General features: G+C 37.2%; 3 protein-coding genes across 4 annotated transcripts; 2 read left to right on the top strand and 1 right to left on the bottom strand.

Annotated features, from left to right (window-relative positions):
• On the top strand, positions 1-2,803 carry LOC18772578 (F-box/kelch-repeat protein SKIP6). Of its 2 annotated transcripts, XR_002272059.1 has the most exons (3): positions 1-1,354; positions 2,059-2,258; positions 2,527-2,803. XR_002272059.1 is itself a non-coding variant. In XM_007206135.2 (2 exons), the coding sequence occupies exon 1, from the start codon at positions 220-222 to the stop codon at positions 1,318-1,320; it is 1,101 nt and encodes a 366-aa protein (XP_007206197.1). In that variant the 5' UTR covers positions 1-219; the 3' UTR covers positions 1,321-1,354; positions 2,059-2,468. The 2 variants fall into 2 exon arrangements, 1 of the variants encoding a protein (XP_007206197.1); XM_007206135.2 differs by lacking the exon at positions 2,527-2,803 and having other exon boundaries at positions 2,059-2,468.
• Positions 3,723-7,166, bottom strand: LOC18774422 (shikimate kinase, chloroplastic). Its single transcript, XM_007205560.2, has 11 exons — positions 7,019-7,166; positions 6,552-6,857; positions 6,022-6,080; positions 5,717-5,771; positions 5,563-5,635; positions 5,106-5,193; positions 4,845-4,927; positions 4,611-4,740; positions 4,418-4,496; positions 4,238-4,302; positions 3,723-4,075 (listed from the first exon to the last, which is right to left on the bottom strand). The coding sequence occupies exons 2-11, from the start codon at positions 6,775-6,777 to the stop codon at positions 4,013-4,015; spliced, it is 921 nt and encodes a 306-aa protein (XP_007205622.1). The 5' UTR covers positions 6,778-6,857; positions 7,019-7,166; the 3' UTR covers positions 3,723-4,012.
• On the top strand, positions 15,786-19,298 carry LOC18774315 (pentatricopeptide repeat-containing protein At4g39530). The gene has a single exon (XM_007207471.2). The coding sequence runs from the start codon at positions 16,002-16,004 to the stop codon at positions 18,534-18,536; it is 2,535 nt and encodes an 844-aa protein (XP_007207533.2). The 5' UTR covers positions 15,786-16,001; the 3' UTR covers positions 18,537-19,298.

The following is a 19,739-nucleotide window of genomic DNA, read 5'->3' as shown; positions in this document are numbered from 1 at the left end:
AAACCGAACCGATTCAAATTGGATCCTAAGTAAGTTTGATTTCAATTTCAATTCCAAGAAGAAGAAAAAAAACCCGAATTAAACCGGACCGCACGTACCTTTTACTAATGCTAGAAATGAGGATATCTACAAATTTTTATTAATTTAATTATCCTCCAAATCCAATGGACGAACAGCGATATTAAGAAAAAATTACAGATCTGATACAGGCACACAGCCATGTCTACCTCCACCACCACCACACAGAGCAGCTCAGCAACCGAGGCACAACTAATCCCGTCCCTCCCAGACGATGTCGCTTTGAACTGTATAGCGCGGGTCCCACGTTGGTACTACCCGACCCTCTCCATTGTCTCGCGACCCATCCGCTCCCTCCTCTCATCACCACTCTTCTTCACCACCCGCTCCCTCCTCAGCTCCACCGAACATTTCCTCTACCTCACCCTGCGGCTGCACCACAACCCTTCCGCCTGGTTCACACTCTATCAAAACCCCAACCCCAACAACCCAAACAACCCTCACGTTCTCATCCCGGTCCCGCCACTCCCCGCCCCAACAGTCGGCGCCGCATACGCCGTCGTGGGCCCCACCATCTACGTCATCGGAGGCTCAATCAACGACGTCCCTTCCTCGCACGTATGGGTCCTCGACTGCCGCCTCCACACGTGGCGCAAGGGTCCTCCCATGCGCGTGGCGCGCGAGTTCTCGGCTGCCGGCGTCGTCGACGGAAAGATATACGTCATCGGCGGCTGCGTCGCGGACTCGTGGGCCCGGAACGAGTTCTGGGCCGAGTCTCTTGACCCGGGGACGGGCCGCTGGGAGGCGGTGCGGAGCCCGATTGATGTCCGCGCCAAGTGGATGCACGCGAGCGCCGTGATCGGCGCTCGCGTGTACGCCATGGCGGACCGGGGCGGCGTCGTGTTGGACCCGAAAGCCGGAACTTGGGATGTGGTTGATAAAAGGCTTGACTTGGGTTGGAGAGGGAGGGCCTGTGTGGTCCATGGGATTCTCTACTGCTATGACTATTTGGGGAAAATTAGAGGGTTTGATGTGAAGAAGAGGGTTTGGAAAGAGCTCAAGGGACTGGAGAAGGGGCTGCCCAAGTTCTTGTGCGGCGCCACGATGGCGAATGTGGGAGAGAAATTGGTTGTGTTGTGGGAAGGGAAGGGAAATGGTAAAGAAATTGAGATTTGGTGTGCGGAAATTGAAGTGGAGAAAAATGGGGATGGAGAGTTGCAGGGAAAGATTGGTTGGTCCCATAAGCTCATTTCGGTTCCGAAAAACTTCTCCATCGTCAACTGCTTGGCGGTCACGTTGTGATTCTTGGTGGAGCACTGTGGAATTCCATCCAAACGTATGATTGAAATCTTTACTGTTACATTCTTCATGCTGACTTGTGTTTGTTAAGAAAATTTTATGCTTTGCTTTATTTGGTTCATGGTTGCCCTAACGGCATGATGGATGATGTTGTGTTTGATGTAACTTGATAAATTTAAGTTTGCAATTCTGAATGAGCTTATGAATGTTAAATTATCAAACTTTAAGCCAACCAAGAAGTTTTAGTTGAGAATATAATGTGCAGTGCTACTATGTTTATGTGAATGGCCAAGCTTAGTCTAAGTGGTGCTAGCTTTGCCCATGTTAATATTAGCAGTTAGAAATAAGTGAATTGGAACGCAGAAACAGAACTAGTAGAGGGGCTGAAAGTGTTTTCGGACAACCAAACACCTTTTTGAAAGTGTTTGGCAGAAAAACTTAAGAGTGCGTATGAGTCATAAAGCCCACAAGTGCTTCCTGAAAAACCTCTATGTTTAATAAATTTTTTTCTGTGCTTCTAATAAAAGCTCTTTGAGTAAAAGTGCTTGCTACAGAAGTAGTCTCAAACGGGGCCATTCCTTAGGGTATTATCTCCCACTCTTCCAACATAGTACTTTGGATTTGGACAGCCCCAACCTCCCTGATTTCTCAAGTTTATTGTTGTACTTTTTCTGTGATCGCTTGCAATCCTGCGATGTTTTGTAGCTAAACATAACACAGTTCTGTTTCTTCTCCTCACAGGTAGGTCACCAGAGTCCTATCCCAGCAAGGGAGCAACAAAGGAAGCTTCAAATTGAGCCACATTCTTCCAGCAGCAAGTTGTTATGTCAACTATTTCACTGACCTACCTTTGAATTTGGGGGACTGCTGCAAATTGCAATGGTCCTGATAAAAGCACCTTCGAGTTAGGTCGGGGACACACTCAATTGCTTGAGTGATTGGTAATAAAAAGTTTTTACATTTCTCCATGTGTATGTGCTGCGCATGTAATTAGTTTTTGCTTTGTAGATAGTAATTGTGGAATAAGTAACCATAAGTTTTATTTGTAAAAAATAAAAAATAAAAAATCTGGGTTCACTGGAACAAGTCTAGTTGCAACCTTGTTCTAGGTGTAATTTAATTTCCATTTATTTACTTTCTTTTTCCACTGATCTTAAGTCATCTTGAAACCATTTTCCTAACATGCCAGCAAAACCATCATTGTTACAGGCCAACAAGACAAAATCCAAAACCAACAATGCTGACTATGAAATTTCTACATATCTCCCTTCTCATAATAGCGATGCAGAATACTTGAAATCACTTCTAGAGGTTTTTTCTTTTCCCCTTTTTTGCCTCTTTGTATTTTGGTAGCAATTGAAGTTTTGCATTGATGTTTGAAAAATGTCAGTTTTTTCCCTTTTTATCTGGATTGAGGGAGTAATCTCTCTAGTGTCATTCTTTATGTAAAATTTCATTTTGGAAATGTCAGTTTGCCTTTAACTTTTCCCTCGGTTACTGAACTGCATCTACAAGCTACTGAGCTGCTTAAATCAATTGGCTGTTGTAAAATGATGTATTCCCTCTAAAGCCTTTGAAATGAATTCTGTTTTGTTTTTGTATATATATTTTTTTGCCATTAGGTTTGCCTTCGCCTACTTACAACCACATCCTATCAAAATGCCAAGTTTCCTCATTCGGCATGGATCATTGTGCTCAAGTAATGGTAATTCTCTTCTTTATGTTGGAGGATATTTCAAATTTCGAGTCCCCGATTGATGCACAAAATTTAAAGAAACATCCATGTTCAGGTGCATACTATGTTTTTCTTTCAACTCTCTTAAATCACCGGCATCCAATATCCTCACAAACTCAAACACCACTTGGCAAAAGTGAACATCAATTTGGTCATATTTTGAGCTTGAATTTTTGTATTATTGTTCATCTTTTGTGGTTAGATTGTCCGTCGCATGCTCCAAGGAGAAGTGGTCCTTTTTGTTTGCAAGCATCGTTAGCTTCCAATGTTGGTGAATTTGTTAGGAACGTGGCTAGGAGAGTGTCCACATGAATTTTGATCTATTTCCGTTCCATTATATCCAACTAAATCGGCAACGACTGTAAACTATGGTATTGCATTTTGGAAACCCATCTCCACCCAACACCAACTTTTTTGGTTCTTTCTTAACTTGGGTTCTCATTTGTTAGTTCTGTTTTTTAATTTTTCTGATCAGCGAGCGAGGGAAATTTGAATTTATGACATTACAAAGAGAAATACCGCTAAACTCCATTGTATTGAACTGTCAAGAAGCAAAAAAGGAACTAATTGCAACCCCCCAGCTCTCACATGATTATAGAAATCAAAGGCAATTTAGAGAACATTTTAATGCACGTCCATTTAAAAATTGAAGTAACAAACAAGGGTTTGATCTGCAAAATTGTTTAGAACTACTTTTATGACCGACTGAAACAAAATCTCGAAACAAAGGGGATACTGGCAGAGGGGTCAAGGACCTCACTTCACAGGTCAAACAATATATACAGTTACAACCTTATTCGAGATCACAATCGCAATCTTACAGTAGTTCTTTTCTTTTTCAAACTCCATTATCACAATAGACGCATATATCCATGTTTCATTACTGAAAATAGAAACATAGCACGATAAAGGAAATAATAAATATACCACAACAAGAATGCTAAAAGGAAGTTCGGCATCTTAGAATGTAATATGGGCATGGCCATCTTCTTCCTTCAGAAAGACTTCAATTTGTTCTAGTACCTGGTAAAAAGGGTACACCCAAATTAAGCAGTAACACATAATTTACAACCAAGTTATGATAATGCTTCAACATCTAGCCCTCTTTTTGTGTTTTTTAGGTGGACTATGCTCATGTTCCACTAGATGGGAATGCAACATTGAGAGCGAGAGTAAGAGAGGAACCTCAATAACAATGGCAGTCGGAGTGAGACTGGACACATCTCTATAACCCAACTTGGCTGCAATATCTGCACAACAAAGAATCCAAGCCATGAAGATCGTACAAGTAAAAATCTCTCTCTCTGTTTTTATTTTTTACTATTATGTCATAACACAAAGAAAGGGCCACAAATCTCCACTTACTTTCCAAGGAAACCCTAGCACTGGCATTAGCATATGAATCACCTCTCTGTTCAAAAAGGCTTGTCAGACGCATAAAAGTCTGCATGGAAGGCAAAGTGTAAACTTTCCAGTGAGTAGATAACCTGTTTATTGACCAATCATAGAACTAAGGACTATGTTAGTAAGAATTTTCAGCTAAACATAAATAGCGTACTTTTCTGTATGCATCCCCTGACTCGTGATGCAAAAGAGGGCGAGAACCAGTTCCCACAGCGGCAATTCTCTGAGCCAGGGCTTCCAAGGGTACATCTAACCAGACACTAATACCCTTCTTCATACATTTCCTGATTCACCAAATAGATGTGTATATTAACACAATTAATATAATATACAGAGAATTAAAAAACGTAGAAAGTTTAGTAAAATACACAAGTGTATTACTACTAACCAGTTGATGGGCCGTACAACTGCACCTCCACCCGTAGAAACAACAAGATGATGCATCAAAGACAGTTTACGTAGCACCTCAGTCTAAAAGGAAGAAGTATAATTATAAACCATGCTTCACTTTTCTATATGTATGTATGTATGTATGTATGTACATCAGGTGTACAGATGCATTCTACCACGATGCACTGTAATTCAAAAAAAACAGGCCAAACATGAAAATCTGCAGTAAATAAATCAACAGAAACAGTTTCCAACTGACCTCTTTATCTCTGAAAAAGCCTTCTCCATTGAGTTTGAAAATTTCAGCTACAGAAGTTCCACCAACCTCATGCTCCACCAATGTATCACTAGAGCCCCAACAAGCATATACCGAAATACAGAGTACTATTAGTAAGAAGTAACATGAACTCATAACCTAAATCAGCCATAAAACGACAGACAATCATTCAAGGAACACTACAGCTTTCTGATTGTTCCAACACAGAATACTACGTGAACTGGGATCACAGAAATTTCATGTGCCAATATCTACAGTTTTCATTGGCATAGCTTCTGAGAGTCCTCCAAACAGCTTGAGCATTAAGGCTTCAGACTGGACTTGAAAATAACGAGAAAAATGATAGAGAAAAAACTCCGTCCTTCCTCTCATTGAAATCAAAATAGAGCATGCAACTTTTTTTACGAAGACCAAACTCAAAGGTAGACAGACTACGAACCTATCAATAAAAGAATAATTAATTGCTTGCGACAAAATCTTGCCAACAGTTGTTTTCCCAGATCCCATCATACCTGCAATTCAGAATTAGTTTCTTTAGGTAGAGGGTAAAAAAAATCCTAGATTAAAGGCAAAGGGCGTACGAAGAGACTTACCAACAAGATATATACATCGTCCATTTAAATATGGCTCGATGGCTTGTGCCTTATTCTGCAATTTTATTAACTTCCAGTTAGAAATATGCCAAAAAATGTCTAAGATGAGAACTGAGAAAACATTAACCCTTTCTTGACATATGTGTGTGTCCTTTTGCACACATAAATAAATAATATATAGTTGGTACCACAGTTTACAATCAGATTGGACATGAGATAAATTTTGTAACACATTAATAGAGACTAGGATTTCTTTCACCAGACTTCATGGCCCAAACAAACTAGAAAAGGTGTGCCACGCATACCTTCAAAACCAGAGATTCATCAAAAGGAGTTTGAAAGTTTCCAGATTCCACTGTTGAAGCTACAAAAGTAATAATTGAAATAAAAATTCAATCCTCAGAAAGAAAATTAATTGTAGTTAATATGCACAGAGACATTCATGAGAGGGGGGAGAGACATAGAGAGATAAAAAAAGAGAGAGAGACAATTTTATTGGATCCTAGGAAATTCTTGAGACTCAAAACAATTTACATTTATTGAAACCAAATTTTTTTTCTTCTTTATCGAAGAGCAAATGTTTTTTTTTCCTTTTAAGAAAACAATTATACTCCTTCCATATACTTTTTTTTTTTTCTCAGCAGACAATTATACAACCTTCTAAAATTTGAAATATATCTTCTTCTTTAATCCTTTTCCTAATGCAATTTCAACACAGAAAATTAACTAATGACTAAATAATTATTACAAATCAGGAATTAAACATTCTCTACATCAACATCTGTCCCTACATGCGTACCACCAACAAAAACCGATTGAACGTCTCAACAACTACCTGGAAACTTGTTGTAGGAGCATGAAACCTCCAAAGCGACATGTCGTTGGCGATTAGAGACTCTAGAGGAGGGTAGGTGAGCTGCAACAAGCACCCGGAGCTTGTTTTGCTCCTTCAATCTCTGAGAGCACCGCGCTGAACTGCTCGGCCGCCTCGCAACCTTCTCCGAATCAATCCAGGTAGAAAACTGCAACCTATGCGCAACCGTGGCCTCCATTACCATCATCAGAAAAGCTCGACTTTCACCAACGACTCTGCCAAACTAATCACCTAAACAATTCTCGATTTGTATCCACAAATTCAAGCCTGAAATTCCACCGCAGAAAGCGAAAACATAAAAAATCTGACTAAAACTACGAATTTCAGATTCAATATCAATCATCTGATACATAATATACAAATCAAAACCATGTATCAAATGAAAATGTGGTGGATTTGAGGATTTGAAGAACGAGTAGAGCACCTACCTCTCTCAAAACGAAAGTGATTGGTTGCAGAGTCTTTAGCTTCAAGCACTTGGGTGCAGAGTCTCTTCTCTCTCTTTCTCTCGCTCCAGTCTCAAGTCGTTTTTGGCAAACACATTATTTAAGGCGTTGCAGCTGAGCGTACTTTCGTATTTCGGAATTGAGCATCAACCTGAGCGTACTTTTGTATTTCACAAAATCCCTAATATTTTTTAAAAATTACATTAACTTCCAATAAAATTTAAAATTATTTTCACAAAAACTCTTTTCGTTAATAATTTTATATAAATAAATAAATTTCACATAAAAAAGTTAGTCTTTGTCATTTGCATAAATTAAAATTTTATAAATGAAATCATAAATTTTAAACGAATAATTAATTTTTTTTAAAAATTTTATAATATTAAAATTTTATAGAGTGTTCGTATAATTTATGAAATCTCAAACAAAAACTTCAAGGGTATTAATTTAAATAACAAATTCAGGTATTATTTTTTTTGTTAGACTCACTGTAGGAGGTATCCGTCTGTGCCTCGAGGACCTACTAAATTTGTCCTGTTATTTTTTTTAGAATTTATGTGGTTGGTAGCAACAGTTCTGCTAATCTACCCACCCACCACCAGACCCACGAGAAGTGTATGCTTTTACATGTGTTTTTTTGGGAGAAACCTGAAAAAGAAAAAAGAAGATAACTAATTCATGAAGTAACATTTTAATTTTCATTACCATAAAAAAAAAAATTCCCTAAAATTAATTAATTACCATATTTATTTAGTTACTGGTTCTTTTTTTAGAGATATTTAGTCATATACTTATTTTTAGTATTAATGATATAGATAAACTCTGCACCATTTAATTTCTATAAACAGACCCTAAAAAAATCCCAAAAATTAACAGCTTGCACTATTCAATTTAATTTTTATTATTAAATTACTATAATGCCCTATTGAGTGTTTTGGAGCTTTTTATAAGATTTTGGGGTAGAGAGAAATTATATAATGATACGATATCACCACGTCATATGGTAATACTTCTATTCAAAATGCGTCATGTATACTATTTTTTAAAGAAAAATTAACTATTTATGCAGCTGGATTTAAAAATCTAATTTTATAATTTAAAACCATAAAATATATATATATAAAAAAAACTCATTAATAATAAAAATCGCCAACAACCACTTCCCTGAGCTCGCGACAAAGCCTCCGCTGCCCACTTTCTGCCATGGCTTCCGTTCGTTCTTTCATTTTTCCAATCTCTCTCCCCTTCTCCCTCTCCATCCCTCCTCTCTATTATGGATTTAGGGTTCATGGAATTTTCTCTCTGTGATGGCTTTAGGGTTCAAGGAATTTAGATTGAAGATTTGTTGGGGATGGGTTTATGGTCTTTGGTAAATTATTTAATTTCATACGCGAAGGTCAACAAGTCTAAAAGTTTTTGAGGAATTTGATAAGCTTCCAAAGTCCTACAAGGAATATGGCCATTGAGATTATTGACAAGAAAAGCAAATTTTACAGTAGGTGAATAGGAATCCAATCTTGGTTGCATAGCTTTCCATGTATCAATAGCCGAATCATTTATTTATTTTTTTTTTCTAATGATTGTGAAAGTGGAATCATGTGTTGGGGTGTCAAATTCACACAGAGAATGAGGCAGTAGTCATGGAAGACAGTGGTGGGGGGTCATTGTCGATGAAGCGGGTGGTTTTTGGGTTTTTTTATTTCTAAAGTTTTTAAAAAATCATTTTAATTTTATTTTAAAAGTAAATATGAGTGTTGAATACAGTTGTTAAAAAATAATACATGTGGCGAATTTTGAATGGAAGTATCACTAGTTGACGTGGTGATATCGTACCATTCTATAATTTCTCATTGAGAGGGTATGATAGTGAATCTCCATTTTTTTTAAAAAAAAATTATATAAGTAAAGTCTAAATTACTTTAGTAAATCTAATTTAAGAATATTGAGTTTAAAATTGAGTGCAAGAGAACACACTCTCTGACAATTAGTCTAACCCGCGTTTGAATTTTTCTTTCTAATTTAAAAAAAGATTCAAGTATCACAATTTCACATTTTCAACACATCTGATTTTTCTTGCCTCTTCGTATTGGCAATTTTTCTTTAACTTTCATGAGCAATTTAGTAAAAAGTGAACCCTGATTCTTAAATCAGTGCCACTGCTATTGGTAATGAGTGTCCAATAATTAGGTATGTCCCCGCTTTCAAAAATGTTATTCTTATCTTGCTATTTGAGGGTACATCACAAATAATTATGCATGTCTCTCTCATTCTAAAGTACGAAACACATTGTTATATTATGTCCAAAAAAGAGAATCATAATGTTGCCAATCACAAAACGAGAGATTATAAAATAGTACGATAGTACGATTGTATAGGATAATTTGTACACATGTTATAATATAAGTGGATATTTATTAATATTATTATTTAAAAAAAAAGAAATATCAACCATATCGTCAACTCATATTATAATAAAGTGTATAAGCTATACTATGTGACCATACTACCATACTATTCTATAAAACAACTCAACTTTTAGAAGTGCCCTAAATGTGGGGAGCATTATTTTAATATTGTTTCATGTTTAAAAAAAAAAAAGGATTTTTGTATAATGATATTCTAAAGTACTTTTAGCAACAGCAAAAAATGATAGAAGGGGTTTTTTTTTTTTTTTTTTGGAATTAAAATAATTATTTCAAACCCATAAAACTTGTATGCCTCCACATCTCCAACATGTGAAATCCCAATTAAATTCATGTGACATGAATTTTTTTTAAAAAAAAAAACATGTGAAATATATGAAACATGTGAGATGAATGAAACACACTTCATACGTAATAAACCTGTCATTTTCGTATCCACCCATTTCCCAAATTTTAAACCTGAAAATTCCCTCAACAGTAAGATGGTAGGTTTGTTTCCCAATCAGATTTTGACTTGACTTGATTTGATTAAGAATCTCTGGACCCACTGACCAGAATTGAATTAGTGTTGAGACAGGCACGCTTGCCCAACTACCCGCAAATCTTACCTAATTGCACGCTTGTTTTTTATTATATGAAAATAAGCTAGAACACTGCCTAGCCAAAAAAATGAAAAGACCTAATCGTCCTGCTACAGAATCGAGGTGGGCATCAATCTGATCGATTCGAATCGTAATGATTGGTTATGTTTGGTTTTAACCTAGAAAAAAGTCAAATGATTTAAACGAATCTCATTATAATTGTTTGGTTTAGGTTTTGACTTTTGCATATCAATTTAAACCGAATTCGATCATCTCTTTGTATATTTATTTTATTTTATTTTGCAGGTTGAAACTGAAGTTGGATGGAATTTTGAAGTTATTGATATTTGAATTGTAAATATATGAGATATTTAGTTATATACCCATTTCTAATACTAATATTATAAATAAACCCTACACAATTAAATTTTTATAAATAAACCTAAAAAAAACTCAAAAAATGACAGCTGACCTTATTGAATTTAATATTAATTATTAAATTACTTTGATATCCTATTAAGGGTTTTGGGTATTTTTATGAGATTTTGGGGTTGAGCTTGTTTTAAGAAATTAATGACAGTTTTGTAATTTATAAGAAGTTAAAAGTTTTTTGTTATGTTGTAAATGAGTTTTTGGTGTGTTTCTAAAGTCCATTTCATATGGGGTATTTTTATAATTTGGGCCCCCATATTGGGTATAATAGTAAATCTCCCTAAATATATTAGCTATTTAACTTTGAAATTTAATAACATGTTGAATTTTAGGATGGTTTGATACGTTAGAAAATGAAAAAATATGGAGCATACTATGAATCTTTGTTGTTGTAATTGGGCTAACAAAATTAAAAAACTAAGAGTCCTTATTGGGCTGGCTTGGCTTGAAATTATTGGGTGTATGGTGGGCTCATGTCGGGCCTATCAAGATTTTGTGTTTTTTCAAGCTAAGTTGGGCCGGGCTAAGGTTTCAAATGTCTAAGCCTAGGATGTAACACCCCGACTCCAAATTTACTCTCTATTTTAATGTATTTAAAGTGGAATTACGAATTTACCCTTGGAGTATGGGTAAATTGGTCATTTTCCTATTCGGAAGGATTTTGGGACTACGACGGGTATTTTTAGGTAGGTAGTACTGAGACGAATTCGTAGACACACGGTAGGCCTGAATCGGAGTTGTAACGAAGATTTGGCAATCAAAACATCATCAGTGGCAAACTTGTAAATATTTCGAAAAGAGGAGAGTAAAATCTGATTTTTTTCACTTTCTACCTCACTTCTCTCTCTCTCTCTCTCTCTCTCTCTCTCTCTCTCTCTCTCTCTCCCGCGTCGTCGTTCCCCCTCCCTCGACAGCAATTATGCAGCCACCGTCACAGGCCACGACCAGCCCCGAGACCGGACCCAAAAAGTCCGACCAGACCTCGCCGACGTTCCCCAGTCCACCTCCAGCCATCAGTCGCCGCAAAATACGAATTTCAGGCCGGTTTTTGTACGAATTTTCAATCTCTCGATCTCTCTCCTCCGGCCACCAATTTCGACGGGTGAGGTATGGTTTCTCATCCATCTTCCGAGTTCTAGTTGACTGTTGCATAGGTTTGGATTGATTTACTGGGTAGAAACCGATTTTGTAAACCTAAGTTTTGGCCGGATTTTAAAGTGAAATTCCGGCCAGTTGCCATCCGAATTGGACCTCCCCGTAGTTGAATGAAGTGATCCTGACCTTAAGGAGAAGCTAGGATAGGAAGGGTGAGCTCGGGTGTGGAGTTTTTCCGTCACCAAAATTTACTCTACACACCCACAACCAGCCGGCGTGTGGGCGAGGCTGGTGAAGTTGCAATTTGACCCGATGAGATCCTTAGATTGTCACGAGTGCATAGGATTTCGCGGATCTCAATTCGGAAGTCGTTTGACTATCGAACGGATTTTCGCATATTGTGCGTTATCCAGGTTCGATAGGTTCTGATCATTAGATCTTTTTTCAATTAAAATATGTTGATCTAGGTATTCCTAGGACCGTATAGAACTTCACGGATCATGAATCGGAGCCCCGAATGTTTCGATTCAATAATGCAAAGTTTGTGGGTTAGCGATAACCGTACAATCATGAGCGATTCCTAAACTTGTAATCGGACCTTAGGATACCTCCTTCAATGTACACGTACTGGAAATTTGGGGATTTAAGTATTTAATTTGTGATTTCCGCTTCGAAGTAATTTTATATTAATTAAGGGTTCGTATCTCGAAATAGGTGCTCCGACTACACATACTCAGCAAGCAAGACCCTCTTGTGGTCAAGCAACGTGAGAATATTTGTGAGTGGACTTTGTTTTCAAACATATGCATGGTTTTATTGATAAAAGATTTATGCATAATGTTTTTAATGATTTATTGAATATATTATATTCATTGGTTGAATTTGATGTTTGTATAGCACTTTGGCAATATATTGTGGGTTTGTCATAGTTGGGTATCGAAAGTATATTTTATATGAATTTTAGGGAAGTTATATATATATATATATATATATATATTATCTAGAAGTGGGATACTTGGGTTGTTAAGGTGAGTTTGTGGAAGAACTTGAATATGAGGGGTTGTGAGAGAAATTGTATGATTACACTATGTAAGTACCTTCCCCAGTTATTAGACTTCCCACACGTGGCGTTGGATGTTTCAGCGTATGGGAAGAATAGGTTATCAGTCTCACACGCGATGTTGGATGTTCCGGCATGTGAGACACTTTCCATATGCGGCGTTGGATGTTCCGGCGTATGGAAAGACTCTGTCTATTGTTTGGGGACATCACCCATGGCGTTGGATGTTCCAGTGTGTGATGATCCAGTCTGCACGCATAGGACATAGTTTGGGAGCTACACATGGCATTGGATGTTTCGGTGTGTGAGCTATGGAGTTTCGTCTCCCGGTTGGACCGCTCATCCCTAGACACAGGATAGCACCTGAAAATCCTGCGGGCTAGTCAAACGACCCCCTAGTTAGATTGTTTCTCCGAAACCTAGGTAGTGTGATGAGTATATTGTGTATATATATATATATATATATATTAGCGAAGCAATTAGAGTTTATCAGTGGGTTGGTAGAAATAGCAAGATTGTGGGGATGTGGCTCACTGATGAGGTGACTTGTGTTTCAAAGAATTTTAAATGAAATATGTTTTGAGTAATTAAATAATGAATTTTGAACCTGCACGTCTTGAGCATTATGTTTTGAGTAATTAAAACACTGCTACATATGTTGATATCCAAAAGTTGTATTAAAGGTGTTGTCTCTTGTAGCACTTAAAAGAGTAAGGCTAATCTCACAACAACCAACGTCTTAGGAAAACCAACCACACTTGTACTTCATTTGTTTTTTGAAGTACAAAATAAAATTACAAGGAGAATCTTGAGGGATTCCAATATTCCTTTGATCAAATAACAACCTCATAGTCATGCATTTTGGGGAAATTACTAAACCGTTGTTTATGCTGACCCAAATTAGTGAGAGCATCAGCGATCATATTTGCTTCACAGTACACATGTCGAACATTAGAAATCTGTAGTTGTTGATAATGGTGGATTTATGAATTTTTCTAGGAGTATGCTACAGTTTTTTTTTAGGTGAGAGATATATATAAACAATGAGAACCAATTTTTTTTTTTCCATATGTGAATTAATACAGTGAGAACCGAGTGGGAATCAAAACTGAAACTGTGGGAAGCAAAAACACAAACAAAAGTACAATTTGTAGCAGTAGCATATCCAAAAAATTTAAACTGAGGCATAAACACTAAAACTTTGTTGCACTTGTAGATCTGAATGTGAACTTGTAAATCAGAAAAAGAAGAAAAGAGAGAAGAAAGAGAAAGAGGGGAGAAACAAGGAATTGATAAAATTTTGAATATATATATATCTCTCTCTCTTAGAGCAACTCCACCCATTTGTCCTTAGCCATGGCAAGGGGGGAGGTAGGGCAACCACTATTCACGTGAATAGTGGTTGCCCTTGCAAATAGTATTTTGTGTTTCCACCCATTGCCATGGCTAAGGGCAATTACTATTCATTTTTTTATTTTTTTCACAAATTTTTTAATGAAAATAATTAATTTGGATAATATTTTCAGATAAGATTTCTGGGTTCGTACATATCAATATTTATTATAAATTTCATATCTCAATCGGATAAAATTTTGGCATTTATAGAAAAAAAAAAAATCTGTAATTTTTTGGTATTTTTTAAAAAAAAATTCAATTTTTTTCATTTTTTTATTGCACAAAAATTGGCTGCCGTTGGATTGGAGAAAAAAATCTGATCGGAGAGCCCAGAATGCGACACGTGGACTTTTTTAGCGGTACTGTAGTGCCTGCACTGTAGCGCTGACGTCAGCACCAAAACGAGGGCTGGAGCTTGGGCCAACCTTGCCCTCGGGCCAGCCCAGGTTGCTGAGTCCCACCTTGCGCTCGGGCCTGGGCTCTCCGCTGGAAACAGATTTTTGTTTTTTTCTCCCCCCAGCCTTGGGCTCAGCTCCTTGCTGGAGCTGCTCTTAGGAGCATACCTCAGCCACCCTTAGTTCCGCTTTTGGTTGTTGAAGATGATATGTTAGAAAATAGTGGAAATAAAAATGTAAATTTGAAACTGTAATTAGCGTACTTTTGTTTTTATAAGTCTATAATTTTGGTCACCCTTGATAATTGGAAAACTACCAAAAGATTGATATAATGTTTACTTATCTAGAATTATTTTGATTCCTAACACAAACGAAATAAAATAAAAAAAGTAAGTGAATTTTATATTACAATTCATAATCCATACATGAAAACCCAATAATTAAATTGAATAGGGAGGGTAGTTTATCTCATATCCAATCTTTCTTTCCCTTATTCACAACTTCACCCATTCAAAGTAAACTTGTAATGAATTCCAAACAGGGGCGGTCCCACGACTGGGCATTGATGCGTTCTAATATACTATAGGGGTGATTAAGAATGAATTATAATATGGGGATTTTGTTGAAATTAATTAGATTTTTTATTTTAGGAATTTTGTTGAGATGTTTGATTTTATATGGGTATCGTTGGGATGATTGATTTGTTGTTGTATGTTAATGTTTGATTAAAGGCATTGATGTTATTATGAGAGTTTATTTGATTTTTTATTGGGTTTCTAATGTAAGTTTTATCGAGTCAAGTTTCAAATTTTGGATCCACTACTGGTTCAAAACTAACAAACTATACTTAAGCATGGGCTTATTAGCTTGCTCAAGTGGTTAAAAGCAGTTAGGTCATCTCCAATAGTAGGTTAAATCCTCAAATTTAGCCATTTCACACCCAAAACCCATCTCCAAGCCAAACCTAATCAGTGGGCCAAAAGAGCCAAATGTGGCATACTTCTTGGGTGAGTTATATCTTATTTTATTATTTCTTGGGTGGACCAATTGTTGTTTTTAAATTAATCTTATCCTATCGGAAAATATTTTTCTTTTCTAAAATCCTATCCATGAATGTCAAAATCCTATATGAAATTTTTTTTCTCTTCTGAAATAAATTTTAAATATGGTATAAAATAGTAATTTAATTAAATTATCCAATATATTTAAAGAATATACTTAAAAATAATAAAATATTAAAGACCATATGATTTAGCATGCACTACTGGAGATAGTAAAAAATATAGCCCATCACTATTCCTTACAAAACTATAAATGGAGGGCTATATTTAGCCACGCACTATTGGAGATCCATTCACTCAAGGTCTTATACTCCAATCTCCCCTTTCTTGCTTGTAAAAAAAAATTAGACAAAAATTGTTGAGTTCAAAACCATGTTAACCAGTAATCACAATGTTGTCAGCCAGCCAATAATACAGATCAAAGTATAACTTGGGTGCAAACTACAATCAGCCTCTGTCATGTACCAGTATTATAAAAGAAAGGAAACACACACAATTTGAATAGAACTTCCTCTCCTTTGGTATGAGAAACTTTGCACTGCACCTAAGACATTGTCAGAAGAAGATTACCAAGACACAAGCCCTCAACTTCTCCACCTTTGCGTGCCCTGTTCTTCAGTCACAAGACCCATGTCTTCCAATCCAAAATCTCCAAAGCAGAAGGCGGGCATTGGTCAACCTCTTACAACTACGCGTTTCAGACCAACCCATTTGGTACGACAAGAGAATGCATGCCCAGGTTGTCGTATCGGGCTTTCAAGATGATGTTTTTCTTGCTAATCTTCTATTGCACTCTTACGCGAAATCTGACTGTATTGTTTACGCGCGGAAACTGTTTGATAAAATGCCTGAAAAGAACTCAGTTACTTGGTCCTCTATGGTTTCTATGTATACCAAGCATGGTAATGACGAAGAAGCATTGGTGATGTTTTCAGAGTTCTGCCGGAATTCCGATGGGAAGCCGAATGAGTATACTTTAGCTAGTGTTATTCGGGCTTGTACGCGATTGGGAGGGGTTGATCAAGGTGCTCAAGTGCATAGTTTTGTTGCGAAGACTGGTTTTGATCAGGAAGTTTATGTGGGTACTTCTTTAGTCGATTTTTACTCAAAAAATGGTGATATAGAAGAAGCAAAACTAATTTTTGAAGGTTTAAAAGTAAAAAGTGCAGTTACTTGGACTATCATGATATCAGGGTATGCAAAATGTGGAAGAAGTGAAGTATCTTTGAAACTGTTCAACCAAATGAGAGACACTGACGTTCTTCCTGATAAATATGTGCTTTCTAGTCTTCTGACCGCATGTTCTGCTCTCAAGTTCATTGGAGGTGGCAAGCAAATCCATGCTTATGTCCTTAGAAGGGGAACAGTAATGGATGTTTCAGTTGTTAATGTACTTGTAGATTTCTACGCAAAGTGCGGTGAAGTGCAGGCAGGACGAAAGCTATTCAATACAATAGTAGTCAAGGACCTCATTTCATGGACCACAATGATAGCTGGGTATATGCAAAACTCATTTAACCGGGAGGCTGTTAAGCTATTTTCTGAAATGGCCAGATTGGGTTGGAAGCTAGATGGATTCGGGTGCAGTAGTATTCTTACTTCGTGTGCTTCACTTGAGGCCCTTGATCATGGGAGAGAAGTGCACGCGTATGCTATCAGAGTTAATCTTGTTTATGAAGATTATGTGAAGAATAGTTTGATTGATATGTATGCAAAATGTGATTCCCTTACTAATGCAAGACGAGTTTTTGATTCAATGGCTGATCATAATGTGGTCTCTTACAATGCAATGATTGAAGGATACTCAAGACAGGATAAGATGTCTGAAGCTCTGGATCTTTTCAACGAGATGAGGCTTAGATTGCTCCACCCGAGTCTCTTGACATTCGTTAGCCTTCTTGGTGTCTCAGCTGCTTTATTTGCATTGGAATTGAGCAAGCAAATCCATGGTCTGGTCACCAAATATGGGTACTGTTTGGACGTATTTGCTGGCAGTGCTCTCATAGATGTTTATTCTAAGTGCTCATTTATTAGTGATGCCAGACTTGTATTCGAGGAGATGTATGAGAAAGACATTGTAGTGTGGAATGCGATGTTCTGCGGATACACCCAACAGCTGGAAAGTGAAGAGGCTCTCAAGTTATACTTGGAATTACAGTTATCAAGACAAAACCCCAATGAATTTACTTTTGCTGCCCTAGTCTCAGCTGCCAGTAACCTAGCAAGTATCCAGCATGGTCAACAGTTCCATAACCAGCTCATTAAGATGGGTCTTGACAGTGATCCATTTGTCACAAATGCCCTCGTGGATATGTATTCCAATTGTGGAAGCATTGAAGAGGCTTGCAAAATATTTGATTCCAAAATTTGGAGCGATGTTGCCTGTTGGAATTCCATAATCTCAACATATGCCCAACATGGAGAAGCAGAACAAGCCCTTATTATGTTTGATAGAATGATGAAGGAGCAAATAAAACCCAACTTTATCACATTTGTGGGTGTGCTATCAGCTTGTAGCCATGCAGGCCTTGTGGATGATGGACTTCGCCACTTTGAATCAATGCCTCAGTTTGGAATCGAACCAGGGACAGAGCATTATGCTTGCATAGTTTCTCTCCTGGGTCGTGCTGGTAAATTATTTGAAGCTAAGGAATTTGTTATGAAAATGCCGATAAAACCACCAGCGATTGTATGGAGGAGCTTGCTCAGTGCATGCACAGCTGCAGGCAACATTGAATTGGGGAGGTATGCAGCAGAGATGGCAATTTTGAGTGATCCAGTAGATAGTGGATCATATATCTTACTTTCAAATATTTATGCATCCAAAGGTATGTGGGCTGATGTCAAGAGGGTGAGGGAAAAAATGGAATACAATGGGGTGGTGAAAGAAACTGGGCGAAGTTGGGTTGAAGCGAATAACGAAGTTCATACATTTGCTGCGAAAGATAGAACGCATCGCAAGACCGGTCTTATACTTTCAATTCTAGACAGTTTGATTCTGCAGATGAAAGGGCTTGGTTATGTGCCTGACACTACGACACTTCTGATAAATGATTGAGGAGAAGCATGGTGGGATAATGCTAAGTGAAGCCAACATTATGAGCCCCTGATCAAACCAGGAAATGAAAATTTGCAGTGTGCATCTTGTTTGAGTGAAGGTTTGAGCTTGATAAGAGCTAAATATTGGGCTTCTTCTAATATGGGTGTTTTAGCTGGTGCATATGAACTGGTTTGTAGCCACTTCTTCTTGGCTTTTAACTGCAAAGGATTTGCCTTTGCCATCTCAGCTTAAGTGCTGTGATAATGATGGTGGATTTTCTCTTGAGTTTGAAGCACAAGTCCCATTTAAGAATCTGGTAAAGACATTATCACGGCACAGATAATCCTAAGAAATTTTTATTCTTTTTATTGAAATGGGAGAGGAGATTTGAACTTGAGACATTTTTCAACAAACGAGAGAGAAATACCGCGAAATTTGGATCGAGATGATGTGTACGTGTAAACAGAAAATCAATTCCAAATGTATATATGCATGAATGTTGTGAAAGCGAGTTAATGCACGTCTTCATTCTTATACAACATGAGAATGAAGAAATATTACAGGAAAATTGATTGAAAAATGCAGTGTTCCAAACCCTCACCATTTTGTTGGAAATTAGGAACGTTATTAAATTGTTATTTAGTTTCCTTTTATTAGTTGATTGTAATTGATTTGGAGTAGTCTCCAAGTAACCTAGTTGTCCTAGTTAAGCTTGTAATATCTCTATAAATACTTAGCCTTTTGGCTCTATCAATAACAACTGAGAATTATTCTTCTTAACAAAATCTCCAATTTCACATGGTATCAGAGCACTGATTCTAGGGCGTCTCTTGAAACTTTTTTACAAACCTTATTTTCTTCACAATCCGATGTTTCACAACCCTAGTTGCTAATCTTTGAAATCCTTTGCCAAATTGAGAGTTGTTGGCGCTTTTCATCCCTCACCCATGATGGGTATTCATCTTGTACAGTCGTCTTGTTCACCCTCTCCTCAATGATCAATATTTTATTCCCGCTACCAAAGCCATACCATCCCATAGTTCCTACATCTAACTAAACCAACAGTCGCACCCTTCTTTGGCATTGCAATTTCCTTATGTTTTTCATACAAGTATTGCTCTCTATACAAATCATATTGAGCCATCTCTAGTCATGCTCTCTGTTGCAATCAGATATTGAGCCCATGTTTTGATGTCTACTACACTTGCCACAACCACGGCA

This window comes from Prunus persica, chromosome G6 (genome assembly GCF_000346465.2).
Source record: "Prunus persica cultivar Lovell chromosome G6, Prunus_persica_NCBIv2, whole genome shotgun sequence".
Taxonomy (NCBI): Eukaryota; Viridiplantae; Streptophyta; class Magnoliopsida; order Rosales; family Rosaceae; genus Prunus; species Prunus persica.
This window is presented reverse-complemented; position numbering and strand designations above follow the sequence as displayed.

Coding starts and splice junctions, on each gene's coding strand:
- LOC18774315 (XM_007207471.2), top strand. CDS start 16,002: ATGAGAAACTTTGCACTGCACCTAAGACATTGTCAGAAGAAGATTACC.
- LOC18772578 (XM_007206135.2), top strand. CDS start 220: ATGTCTACCTCCACCACCACCACACAGAGCAGCTCAGCAACCGAGGCA.
- LOC18774422 (XM_007205560.2), bottom strand. CDS start 6,777: ATGATGGTAATGGAGGCCACGGTTGCGCATAGGTTGCAGTTTTCTACC. Junction 5,194..5,562: donor AATTATTCTTTTATTGATAG/GTTCGTAGTCTG, acceptor TTGGGGCTCTAG/TGATACATTGGTGGAGCATG. Junction 4,741..4,844: donor GTTGTACGGCCCATCAACTG/GTTAGTAGTAAT, acceptor TTGGTGAATCAG/GAAATGTATGAAGAAGGGTA.